The 13871-nt window shown below is 49.3% G+C and overlaps 1 protein-coding gene across 7 annotated transcripts in view; it reads right to left on the bottom strand.

The window, feature by feature from the left end:
* LOC134969376 (uncharacterized) overlaps window positions 1-13871 on the bottom strand; it is a 229414-nt gene that overhangs the window by 45039 nt on the left and 170504 nt on the right. For 4 of the 7 annotated variants that reach the window (XR_010189463.1, XM_063945300.1, XM_063945298.1 and 1 more), the window contains exon 3: window positions 9504-9693. The exons of 2 other annotated variants lie outside the window; for them this stretch is intronic. Coding sequence is in view for 3 of the 5 variants with exons in the window: in XM_063945298.1 (XP_063801368.1) it covers window positions 9504-9687 (184 nt within the window). In the remaining 2 variants the exon portion in view is untranslated. The remainder of the gene's footprint in view (window positions 1-9503; window positions 9694-13871) is intronic. One more of the 7 variants, XM_063945299.1, reaches the window with a different exon arrangement.

The following is a 13871-nucleotide window of genomic DNA, read 5'->3' as shown; positions in this document are numbered from 1 at the left end:
GGGCGGTAGGCGGTCGTCTCAAAAATTACAGCGCGCAGTGGGCTCACTCGCAGGTAAATCCCTGGATCCTGCAGATAATATCTCAGGGGTACAGGTTGAAATTAGAGACAGAGCCACCTCGCCGTTTCCTGAAGTCGGCTTTACCAACGTCCCCCTCAGAAAGGGAGACGGTTTTGGAAGCCATTCACAAGCTGTATTCTCAGCAGGTGATAGTCAAGGTACCTCTTCTACAACAAGGGAAGGGGTATTATTCCACTCTTTTTGTGGTACCGAAGCCGGATGGCTCGGTAAGGCCTATTCTAAATCTGAAGTCCTTGAACCTGTACATAAAGAAGTTCAAGTTCAAGATGGAGTCACTCAGAGCAGTGATAGCGAACCTGGAAGAAGGGGACTTTATGGTATCCTTGGACATCAAGGATGCGTATCTCCACGTTCCAATTACCCCTCACACCAGGGGTACCTCAGGTTCGTTGTACAAAACTGTCACTATCAGTTTCAGACGCTGCCGTTTGGTTTGTCCACGGCACCTCGGGTCTTTACAAAGGTAATGGCCGAGATAATATTTCTTCTTCGAAGAAAAGGCGTATTAATTATCCCATACTTGGACGATCTCCTAATAAGGACAAGGTCCAGAGAACAGCTAGAGATGGGTTTAGCACTATCTCAAGAGGTGCTAAAGCAGCACGGATGGATTCTGAATATTCCAAAATCCCAATTAATGCCGACAACTCGTCTGCTGTTCCTGGGGATGATTCTGGACACAGTTCAGAAAAAGGTTTTTCTTCCCGAAGAAAAAGCCAAGGAGTTATCTGACCTGGTCAGGAACCTCCTAAAACCAGGAAAGGTGTCTGTACATCAATGCACAAGAGTCCTGGGAAAAAATGGTAGCTTCTTACGAAGCAATCCCTTTCGGCAGATTCCATGCAAAGGGATCTGTTGGACAAATGGTCAGGGTCGCATCTTCAGATGCACCTGCGGATAACCCTGTCGCCGAGGACAAGGGTATCCCTTCTGTGGTGGTTGCAGGAGGCTCATCTATTGGAGGGCCGCAGATTCGGCATGCAGGATTGGATCCTGGTGACCACGGATGCCAGCCTGAGAGGCTGGGGAGCAGTCACACAGGGAAGAAATTTCCAGGGAGTGTGGTCGAGCCTGAAAAAGTCTCTTCACATAAGCATTCTGGAACTAAGAGCAATCTACAATGCTCTAAGCCAGGCGGAACCTCTGCTTCAAGGAAGACCGGTGTTGATCCAGTCGGACAACATCACGGCAGTCGCCCATGTAAACAGACAGGGCGGCACAAGAAACAGAATGGCAGAAGCTGCCAGGATCCTTCGCTGGGCGGAGAATCACGTGATAGCATTGTCAGCAGTATTCATCCCGGGCGTGGACAACTGGGAAGCAGACTTCCTCAGCAGACACGACCTTCACCCGGGAGAGTGGGTACTTCATCCAGAAGTTTTCCACATGCTATTAAACCGTTGGGTAAAACCAATGGTGGACATGATGGCGTCTCGCCTCAACAAGACACTGGACAGTTATTGCGCCAGGTCAAGAGATCCGCAGGCAATAGCTGTGGACGCGTTGGTAACACCTTGGGTGTACCAGTCCGTATATGTGTTTCCTCCTCTGCCTCTCATACCAAAGGTATTGAGGATTATACGGCAAAGAGGAGTAAGACTAGTGGCTCCGGATTGGCCAAGAAGGACTTGGTACCCGGAACTTCAAGAGATGGTCACGGACGATCCGTGGCCTCTACTTCTGAGAAGGGACCTGCTTCAGCAGGGTCCTTGTCTTTTTCAAGACTTACCGCGGCTGCGTTTGACGGCATGGCGTTTGAATGCCAGATCCTAAAAGGAAAAGGCATTCCAGAAGAAGTCATTCCTACCTTGATAAAGGCAAGGAAGGAAGTCACCGCGAAGCATTATCGCCGTATTTGGCGAAAATATGTTGCGTGGTGCGAGCAGCGGAGTGCTCCGATGGAGGAATTTCAACTGGGTCGTTTTCCTACATTTCCTGCAATCAGGATTGTCTATGGGTCTCAAATTGGGATCTATTAAGGTTCAAATTTCGGCCCTATCAATATTCTTCCAAAAAGAATTGGCCTCAGTCCCTGAGGTCCAGATTTTTATCAAAGGAGTACTGCATATACAGCCTCCTGTGGTGCCTAAGGTGGCACCGTGGGATCTAAATGTAGTTTTAGATTTCCTCAAATCCAATTGGTTTGAACCACTAAAGAATGTGGATTTGAAATATCTCACATGGAAAGTGACTATGTTACTGGCCCTGGCTTCGGCCGGGAGAGTATCTGAACTGGCGGCTTTGTTTTATAAAAGCCCTTATTTAATTTTCCATTCGACATAGGGCAGAGCTGCGGACGCGTCCGCATTTTCTCCCTAAGGTGGTATCAGCGTTTCACCTGAACCAGCCTATTGTAGTGCCTGCGGCTACAGACGACTTGAAGGACTCCAAGTTGTTGGACGTTGTCAGAGCCTTAAAAATATACATTTAAAGGACGGCTGGAGTCAGAAAATCTGACTCGCTGTTTATACTGTATGCACCCAACAAGTTGGGTGCACCTGCTTCTAAGCAGTCGATTGCTCGTTGGATTTGTAACAAAATTCAACTTGTACATTCTGTGGCAGGCCTGCCACAGCCTAAATCTGTTAAGGCCCATTCCGCAAGGAAGGTGGGCTCATCTTGGGCGGCTGCCCGAGGGGTCTCGGCATTACAACTCTGCCGAGCAGCTACGTGGTCAGGGGAGAACACGTTTGTAAATTTTTACAAATTTGATACCCTGGCAAAGGAGGACCTGGAGTTCTCTCATTCGGTGCTGCAGAGTCATCCGCACTCTCCCGCCCGTTTGGGAGCTTTGGTATAATCCCCATGGTCCTTTCAGGAACCCCAGCATCCACTTAGGACGATAGAGAAAATAAGAATTTACTTACCGATAATTCTATTTCTCGGAGTCCGTAGTGGATGCTGGGCGCCCATCCCAAGTTCGGATTATCTGCAATACTTGTACATAGTTATTGTTAACTAATTCGGGTTATTGTTTAGGAAGCCATCTTTCAGAGGCTCCTCTGTTATCATACTGTTAACTGGGTTTAGATCACAAGTTGTACGGTGTGATTGGTGTGGCTGGTATGAGTCTTACCCGGGATTCAAAATCCTCCCTTATTGTGTACGCTCGTCCGGGCACAGTACCTAACTGGAGTCTGGAGGAGGGTCATAGGGGGAGGAGCCAGTACACACCACCTGACCTGTAAAAGCTTTACTTTTGTGCCCTGTCTCCTGCGGAGCCGCTATTCCCCATGGTCCTTTCAGGAACCCCAGCATCCACTACGGACTCCGAGAAATAGAATTATCGGTAAGTAAATTCTTATTTTCTCTTACATCCTAGAGGATGCTGGGGTTCACATTAGTACCATGGGGATGTACCAAAGCTCCCAGAAAGGGAGGGAGAGTGCGAAGGCTCCTGCAGAACTGATTGACTGACTGATCGAACTTGTAGAACTTTGCAAACGTGTTCGACCCAGACCAAGTAGCCGCTCGGCAAAGCTGTAAAGCCAAGACCCCCCGGGCAGCCACCCAGGAAGAACCCACCTTACGAGTAGAGTGGGCCTTAACAGATGTAGGACATGGCAATCCTGCCGTAGAAAACGCATGCTGGATAGTGAACCTGATCCAGCTAGAGATAGTTTGCTAAGAAGCAGGACACCCAAGTTTCTTGGGATAATACAGGACAAACAGAGAGTCCGATTTTCAGAGCCATTACAACATCCAAGGACTGATAAAATTGAGGAGTCAGTAGCATCTGGCACCACAATAGGTTGGTTGATATGAAATGCCGACATAGCCTTCGGAAAGGAACTGCTGACGTGTCCGGAGCTCAGCTCTATCTTCATGGAAGATCAAGTAGGGGCTCTTACAAGACAAAGCCCCCGACTCCGACACATGTCTATCAGAAGCTAAGGCCAACAAAGTGACAGCCTTCCACGTGAGAAACTTGACGTCAACCTCCGGTAGAGGTTCGAACCAATCCGATTGGAGGAACTGTAACACCATGTTAAGATACCAGGGCGGCACAAAGGGAGGCTAGATGTGCAGAACCCTTTAAAAAACTTCTGAACCTCAGGGAGGGAAGCCAATTATTTCTGGAAGAAAATGGATAGGGCCGAAATCTGGACCTTTATGGATCCCAACCTCAGGCCCATATCCACACCTGCTTGCAGGAAGAGGAGAAACCGTCCCAGTTGAAACTCCACCGTAGGAAACTTCTTGGACTCACACCAAGATAAATATTTTTTTCCAAATGCATTGGTAAAGTTTAGACATTACTCCTTTCCTAGCCTGTATCAGGGTAGGAGGAATAACCTTGTTTGGAATGCCCTTCCGAGCTAATATCTGGCGTTCAACCTCCATGCCATCAAACGTAGTCATGGTAAGTCTTGATAAGCGAACGGCCCCTGCTGCAGCAGGTCCTCCTGCTGAGAGGCCTTGGCTCTTCCAGCAGTAGATCCAGAAGATCTGTGTACCAAGCCCTTCTTGGCCAGTCTGGAGCAATGAGGATTGCCTGAACTCTTGTTCTCCTTATGAGCTTTAGGGGTATATGCAATTCCGGGTGAATTGCGGCATTTTTTCTCCCGTTTTTAAATTCGACACAATTCGACCGTCGAATTCCGGCCGGCGGGTGCAGGAATTCGACATATTCAATAAAAAACGGATTCAACAGACCCGCTGTCGAAAAACGGACCAATTGACGGATAAGTGCGTCCTGGATTTGACTTTTCGGACGGCACAAAAATCATTAAAAACCCGAAAAGCATAACCAGCTTTGGGCTCTTTGAGCCGGTCCTGGTTGTAAAAATGCGGGGGAAAAATGGACAGGGGATCCCCCATATTTTTAGAACCTTTACTTGATTTAAGGGGTCCCCACTCCTCCAGGGTACCCCGGCCAGAGGTGACTAGTTGGGTATTTAATGCCACAGCTGCAGGGACTGGTATACAAGTGTCCCCCGGCTGTGGCATTATCTCCCCAGCTAGTGGAGCCCGGTGCTGGGTCAAAAAATACGGGGGACCCCTACGCTTTTTGTCCCCCGCATTTTTTGCACCAGGACCGGATGCAGAGCCCGGTGCTGGTTCTAAAAATACGGGGGATCCCCTGTCCATTTTTCCCCCGTATTTTTACAACCAAGACCAGCTCAAAGAGATCGAGGCTGGTTATGCTTAGGAGGGGGGACCCCACGCATTTTTTTTCCAGAATTTTAACCCATTCCCACCCCTTCCCAATGAAAACCATGCTCTCTCTCAATTTTAGTCAGTTAAAAAAAATATATTATTTAAAAAAATATATAAATAATAGTTGAAAATCCTAATAGACAAACCAAGTACCTAATCCCTTCTAATATAAATAGATAAGCTATTAGCAATAAAAAAACCACAAAAAAACATGTTTTAACATTTTTTTATTAGATTCCGCCAGCAAAGTGAGGCGAAATGAAATTGACGAATTTACTGTCGAAAAGCACTGTTGTCAAATCGACATTTTTCAATTGAATATACTTTTGTCGAAAAGCTGCATTTTTACCATTGCAGACATGTCGAATTTGCGAACTGTCAAATTTCAAAAAGTTGAATCTGAAAAGTCAGTTTTTTTGTCGAAAAGTACTGTATTGCATTGTTGAATTTTTTTTTTGTCGAAAATGCCCCGTTTTTCGACATTTTCGGCAATTCGACCGCAATTGCATATACCCCTTAGAATCCTTGGAATTAGTGGAAGTGGAGGAAACACGTACACCGACCGGAACACCCACGGAGTTACAAGGGTGTCCACCGCCACTGCATGCGGGTCTCTTCATCTTGAGCAATACCTCCAAAGTTTTTTGTTGAGGCGGGAGGCCATCATGTCTATTTGAGGAACCCCCCAAAGATTTTTCACCTCCGTGAACACCTCTGGATGGAGGCCCCACTCTCCTGGATGGAGATCGTGTCTGCTGAGGAAGTCTGCTTCCCAGAATGAAAATTGCCGACAGTGCTAACGCGTGCTTTTCCGCCCAGAGGATGATTCTTGTCACCTCTGACATTGCAGCTCTGCTCTTTATTCCGCCTTGTCGGTGTATGTAGGCCTCCGTTGCTACATTGTACGACTGCACTTGAATGGGTCGATCTCACAGAAGGTGAGTTGCATGGAGAAGACCGTTGTATACGGCTCTTAGTTCCAGAATGTTTATTGGAAGACAGGATTCCAGACTTGACCACCTTCCTTGGAAGGTTTCCCCTTGAGTGACAGCGCCCCAGCCTCGGAGACTTGCATCCGTGGTTAGAAGGATCTAGTCCTGAATCCCGAACCTGCGCCCTCCAGAAGGTGAGGCACCAGAGGAGTGAAATGCTTGCTTTCGGCGAGAGACGTATCCTCATGTGCATATGTAGATGAGAACCCGACCACTTGTCTAGGAGATCCAATTGGAAGGATCGAGCATGAAATCTTCTGTATTATAGAGCCTTGTAGGAGGCAACCATCTTCCCCAGAAGGCAAATGCACTGATGAACGGAAACCCGGGCTGGCGTCAGGACATCCCGGACCATTGTTTGTATCACCAACGCTTTCTCCTCCGGTAGAAACACCCTCTGCATTTCCGTGTCGAGGATCATCCCCAGGAAAGACAATCTCCTTGTCGGCTCCAAATGTGACTTTGGAGGGTTCAGGATCCAACCATGGACCCTGAACAGATGAGTCGTGAGAACAATGGACTGCAACAGCTTCTCCCTGGACGACGCCTTTATCAGCAGATCGTACAGGTATGGAATTACGTTCACTCCCTGCCTGCGGGGGAGAACCATCATTTCTGCCATCACCTTGGTGAACACCCTCGGTGCCGTGGAGACAGTGGCGGATTTAGGGGGGGGGCACCAAGGCACGTGCCCCCCCTGTCATTTTTAGTGCAGACTGACATGCGGACGAGTGTCCGCATGTCAGTCTGCGGTCTCGTTTCGTCCCCTGCTGTTAGGAGGGACACGGAGGGCACAGTGCGCGCCTCTCCTGTGTCCCTCCTGTGTCTCCGGCGGCCGCTGGTCTCATAAAGGAAGTGCCGTTCGTGAGCACTTCCTTTATTACAGTGACCCGCGGCCGCCGGAGACCCAGGAGGGACACAGGGAGGCGTGCACTGTGCCCTCCGTGTCCCTCCTAACAGCAGGGGAGCGGGGGGAGCAGCGGCGGCGGCGGAGGAAGGGGGGGGACGGGGGACGCACTGGGGGGGAATATCTGGCACTGGGGGCATATTTGCAGGGAGGGGGGGGGGCGAATATCTGGCACTGGGGACATATATGGCACTGGGGGGAATATCTGGCACTGGGGGCATATCTGGCACTGGGGGGGGGGGGATATCTGGCACTGGGGGCATATGTGGCACTGGGGGGGGGATATCTGGCACTGGGGGGAATAACTGGCAGGGAAGGGATATCTGGCACTGGGGCATTGTCTGGCACTGGGGGCATATGTGGCACTGGGGGGGGGGAATATCTGGCACTGGGGCATATGTGGCAATGGGGGCATATATAGCACTGGGGGCATATGTGGCACTGTCGGGGAATATCTGGCACTGGGGGTATATGTGTACCTGGCACATGGGGGGGCTATATTTGGCACTGGGGGCATGTGAGTACCTGGCACCGTGGGGGAATATCTGGCACTGGGGACATATGTGGCACTGGGAGCACAGCCCTAGCAACAAGGACTACCTCCTAGCAACGAGCATGACACCCAGTGCATGAAACCCCTGGCAACGAGCATGACACCCAGTGCATGAAACCCCTGGCAACGAGCATGACACCCAGTGCATGAAACCCCTGGCAACGAGCATGACACCCTGAGCATGAAAACCCCTGGCACCGTGCATGGAACCAAGAGCATGAAACCCCTGGCAACGAGCATGACACCCAGTGCATGAAACCCCTGACAACGAGCAGGTATTTGAAAAGTAATTAGAAGCCTTACTGTAGGATTTAATGTGTAATGGGCATTACGGTGTGTGGCATAATGTATCACGGACATTGCGGTGTGTGTCATAATGTGTCGCAGGCATTACGGTGTATGGTATACTCTATCGCTGGCATTGTGATATGTGGTATAATGTCTCAGGGTCATTGCAGTGTGTGGCATAATGTATCACGGACATTGCGGTGTGTGTCATAATGTGTCAGGCATTACGGTGTGTGGTATACTATATCACGGGCATTGTGGTATGTGGTATAATGTCTCAGGGTTATTACAGTGTGGCATAATATATAACGGGCATTGCGGTGTGTGGCATAGGGTATAACGGGCATTGCGGTATGTGTCACAGGCATTACGGTGTATGGTATACTATATCACGGGCATTGTGGTATAATGTCTCAAGGTCATTGCAGTGTGTGGCATAATGTGTCCCAGACATTGTATGTGCTATAATGTATCAGGGGCAGTGCAGTGTGTAGCATAATGTATAACGGGCATTGCGATTCCTGTCATAATGTGTCACAGGCATTACGGTGTGTGGCATAATGTGTCTGGGGCATTACAGTGTGTGCATATTGTGTCATGTGCATTATTGTGTGTGGAATAATGTCTAAGGGCCATTGCAGTATGTGGAATAATGTATACTGGGCATTACTATAAGGAGGAAAAATGACAAATAATGTAAGGGGCATGAATCAGGATTATTTTTCTTTCCTGTGGTGGCTAACGTCTGGGCGTGCAGGTTGCAAAACTGGGGTATAAGGTAGTCTTTTCCTGCAATACCACGCCCATTCCAACGAAGCCACGCCCATTCCAACGAAGCCACGTCCCTTATGGTGCCCCCCCTGTAATTTTTTTCTGGATCCGCCCCTGCGTGGAGAGACCGAATGGCAGTGCCTGAAACTGATAGTAACTGTCTAACAGTGCAGATCTGAGATAAGCCTGGTGCGGAGGCCAAATCGGAATGTGGAGATACTGTACTCATCCTTGATATCTACGGATACCAGAAACCCCCCCTCCTCCAGACCTGAGATCACTGCTCTCAGAGACTCCATTTTGAATTTGAACTCCCTTAGATAAGGATTTAGCGATTTCAAGTTCAAAATTGGTCTGACCGAACCATCCGGTTTCGGTACCACAAAAAGGTTTGAATAGTAACCCACGCTGTGCATATGAGGTGGAACTGGAACAATGACCTCTGTCTTTTCCAATTTTTGGATAGCTTCCTGCAGGACAGTTCTTTCTGACAATAAAGTTGGCAGGCCTGATTTGAAGAATTGGTGAGGTGGGGTTTCTTGAAACTCCAGTCTGTACCCCTGGGACACAATACTGTATCCATGGATCCAGGCCGGATGACACCCAGACGTGACTGAAACGCCTGAGTCTCGCCCCCACCAGCCCGTCCCCCAGGCTTGGACTTTTTTGTCTTTGTGGTCCGACTGTGATGCAGATGAAGAAAAGGGTTTCTTCGCAGAAGGCGTAGCTGAGGGAAGAAAAGGTGACTTACCCGCGGTTGCCGTGGAAATCAACACATCCAACGCTTCCTCAAATAGAGCCTGACCTGTGTAGGGTAGGTTCTCCACACTTCTCCTGGATTCCGCCTCTGCAGACCATTGACGTAGCCAGAGTCCCCTGCGAGCTGAGACAGACATGGAAGATATCCTTGCAGTCAGCGTACCCAGGTCCTTCATGGAATCCTGTATGTTACGTAAAAACAGTTCAATGTCACTTCTATCCATTGAATCCAAATCCTCTAGTAACGTGCCTGACCACTTTACTATAGCTTTAGAGATCCATGTGCAGGCAATAGTAGGCCTCAGCGCTACCCCTGAAGCAGTGTATATGGATTTGAGCATAGTGTCAATCTTACGATCAGCCAGTTCTTTTAACGCGGTAGACCATGGGACAGGTAAAACCACCTTTTTCGACAGTCTGGAAACAGATGCGTCAACTATGGGTGGGTTTTCCCATTTTTTTCTATCTTCCTCAGGGAATGGGAAAGCACCCAGAATCCTTTTAGGAATCTGGAATTTTTTCTCCGGGTTTTCCCAGGATTTTTCAAATAAAGCGTTTAATTATTTAGACGCAGGGAAGGTTAGCGAGGCTTTCTTATTATCTGTGAAGTAAGCCTCCTCAACCTGCTCAGGTGTTGTGTCAGTAATATTTAACACATCTCTAATGGCATAAATCATGAGCTGCACCCCCTTTGCAAGGGATGCCGCTCCCCTCCGCACATCCCCATCACCGTCTGCTGTGTTAGTGTCGGTATTCCTGTCATCTTGCATAATCTGGGCAAGTGCACGTTTCTGTGGGTATATGCTAGGTGATTTTGAAGGAATAGGAACAGAACCTGACCAAACTGCCATAGACTTCTTTAAAACCTGAGTTTCAGTCTTAGTATGAGCTACCCTAGTACAGATTTGAGAGATCATTCCCTTAATAGAGGTTAACTACTCAGGCTCAGCAATAGGGATCTGAGACCATGCATTCCTGTGTACATGGAATGGATTACTCCTGAGAGGAAATGTCCTCTGCAGCATAAGACACAGAGGTGATCATTCCGAGTAGATCGCTAGCTGCTTTCGTACGCTGTGCAGCAATGAGGCAAAAAAATGGCACTGCTGCGCATGCGTATGCTGCGCAATGCGCACGTGCAAAGTAATTTTACAACGAACAATGTAGTTTCACACAAGGTCTAGCGAAGCTTTTCAGTCGCACTGCTGGCCGCAGAGTGATTGACATGAAGTGGGCATTTCTGGATGTCAACTAACCGTTTTCAGGGAGTGTTCGGAAAAACGCAGGCGTGCCAGGAAAAACGCAGGCGTGGCTGGGCGAACGCAGGGCATGTTCGTGACGTCAAAACAGGAACTGAACAGTCTGAAGTCATCGCAAGCGCTGAGTAGGTCTGAAGCTACTCTGAAACTGCACAAAATTATTTTGTAACCGCTCTGCGATCTTTTCATTCGCACTTCTGCTAAGCTAAAATACACTCCCAGTGGGAGGCGGCATAGCGTTTGCATGGCTGCCAAAACAGCTAGCGAGCGATCAACTCGGAATGACCCCAGAGTCCCTAGACATGGCAATGTGAGACAATAACACCCACACACACACACACACAGGGAAATATCAGACACAGATTTCCCACCCAGAATGCCACAGAGAGACACAGAGATTGGAGCCAACCCACACACAGCGCTTCCCAAGGTAGATATAATACAACTACCTGGCACTTACTGTGTACCTTGATAGACTACACAGCATTTACACAGCCTCCCCCACCTTCTACAACCCCCTGGTACCGCACAGGATAGCTGGAGTTGCTAGAAGGGACAGCTCTCCCTGTCAGCGTCTCTGTATAGGATCTGCAGGCAGGAAAATAGCAGTGAACGCTGCTGGGTCCGCTCTGAGGAGAAGCTCCGCCCCCTGAACATGGCGCTGCTTCCCGCTCTCCACTTTTTATACTGGCCTGAGGAATTGTGCTGGCAGCGTTACAGAGGTCCCTGACAGCCTTGGTGCCAGTGTACTAGGGTATAGGCGCTGGCTCAGGTCGCACCTCCCAACGCCGCACTATGTACCGCTGAGCCTCCACAGCGCATTTAATACTGTGCTCCCACTCTGTTGCCACCATCTTCACACCGGCTCTCTGCTTGCCAGGTGGTCGGTGACTTACACGCCACCGGAATCTTCTGGCTCTGTTAGGGGGTGGCGGCAGTGCTGCGCGAGTGAGCTGTTGCCTGGGGCGGCTAACGATCATCACCCTCAGGAGATCAGTGTCCTGTCAGTGGAGATAGTGGCTCAAACCCCGCAGGGCGGACACTACTCCCCCCTCTAAGTCCCACGAAACAAGGAGGCTGTTGCCAGCAGCCTCCCTGTGCCTATACTAACTCTTAGAAAAAAAAATTAAACTTTAAGAAGCTGTAGGAGCTCCCCTAGCTGTGACCAGCTCCTCCGGGCACATTTTCTAAACTGAGTCTGGTAGGAGCGGCATAAAGGGAGGAGCCAGCTCACACTCTCAAAATGCCAATGGCTCCTAGTGGACCCGTCTATACCCCATGGTACTAATCCTCTAGGACGTAAGAGAAAAGGGGACTCTGACTGCCTACTGTGTAAAAAGGGGACTCTGCCTGTGTACTGTGTAAAAAGGGCACTCTGCCTGCGTACTGTGTAAATAGGGGACCCTGCCTGCGTAGTGTGTAAATAGGGGACTCTACTGCCGTAATGTGCAAAATTGAATGAAGGTGTGCTGAGAGATGACACAAGCGGTAGGTGATAGTGTGCTGAGAGACGACACAAGGGAGAGGGGAAACTGCTAAGAGGCGACTCAGGGGGTACGTAATATCAGGGGTGTATCTAGGGGTCCGAGCACCCTGTACAAAGTAAGCGACAGCCCCCCCCCCCATTTTAAAACAAGCACACTTGTTACCACAGCATATCCAGTGATATATATATACAAAAATACCTGTGTGTTCCCCAGGGTAGTGCCTCGTCTGCAGTGATGCCCAGCAACAAGCTGCAGCCACTTCGTACCCTCCCTTCTCTGGCGCTGATGAAACTGTAAATAAACTACAGCTCCCAGTAGCCATTGCTTCCAGAAGCTCACGGCAGCAATGGCTGCTGGGAGCTGTAGTTTATTTACAGTTTCACAGTTACAGTGAAGTATGGTGCCGGACACCAGCGCCAGTGAAGGGAGGGTATGAAGTGGATGCAGCTTGCTGCCGGGCGTCACTGCAGGCGAGGCACTACCCGGGGGAACACACAGGTAGTGCTGCCTCTAGAAAATTAATCTAGCCCCCTCCCATGGGTGGCACCGCCAGGCGGCGCCCCTCCACGGCTGGCGCACCTGGCGAGTGCCATCCTGGCCAGTGGGTACAAATGCCCCTGGGTGATAGTCATGTTGGCACACCCCATTTTCAGTGGCCACGCCCCTTCTGGTATGTGACCACGCCCCTTCTGGTGCATGGCCATGCCCTTCTGGTGCGTGTCCACGCCCATTTTTGCACGCGCACATACTTGAATTTATGTGGTTGTTTTTTTTTGGGGGGGGGGGAGTTGGGAGGGGCGGGGGGCGCCACTCTTCATCTTGCCCTGGGCTCCGAAAACCCTAGTTACGCCTCTGATTGCAATGCAGCACTAGATGGGCCAGGAGCTCCTGTGAGGCACTAACTGTTACTGAATAAGGCCCAGTATGTAGTCTCATGGTGGCTTACAGCCAGGAAAATGTCTGGCTTACTAGGCTGAGGAATGCTGGTGGCACAGAGGTTAGCATTGCTTCCTCCCACAGTCCTACTTATAGTATGAAATGAGTTTCGACTGTAGAGTGGTAAGCTCCACTAGGGCAGCGGCTCAATAACAAAAAATTCACTGCACAGTCCTGCTTAGTACTGTACCGAACCCACCCGAACTCAACTTGCCCCATTCGGGGCTGCTGTGGGGGCTAAGGAGGGGCTGCTAAAACATCTAAGGGGCTGCTTTATTTAAAAAATAAATATGAAAAAATAAACAAGACACACAGGTATGCTCACATACGTGTAACTGGGACACACATGCATGCTCACATGCGTGTAACTGGGAGCTGTGAAAAACAAAAATAAGACATCTGCCACAAAATATGTAAATAAAAATGCAATAAAAAATGGAAAAAAAGAAACCCACGAGATTTTCACAAAATAAGTCTCCAGACTCCGTGGAGGGGTAAATATCCAATCTTGATCCTGTGGTATACACCAGTTTATTTGCATCCGAGATTATTTTAAACCCTGAAAACATTGGGGGGCACAAATTTGGAGGCTTCGGCCCCTAGATTTTCAGTTTGTCACGTAATGTGGTAATTATATATTTGCTTGGTTGAAGTCCTTTCCGTTCCACACCAATATAG

Source organism: Pseudophryne corroboree, chromosome 11 (genome assembly GCF_028390025.1).
Source record: "Pseudophryne corroboree isolate aPseCor3 chromosome 11, aPseCor3.hap2, whole genome shotgun sequence".
Classification (NCBI taxonomy): Eukaryota; Metazoa; Chordata; class Amphibia; order Anura; family Myobatrachidae; genus Pseudophryne; species Pseudophryne corroboree.
This window is presented reverse-complemented; position numbering and strand designations above follow the sequence as displayed.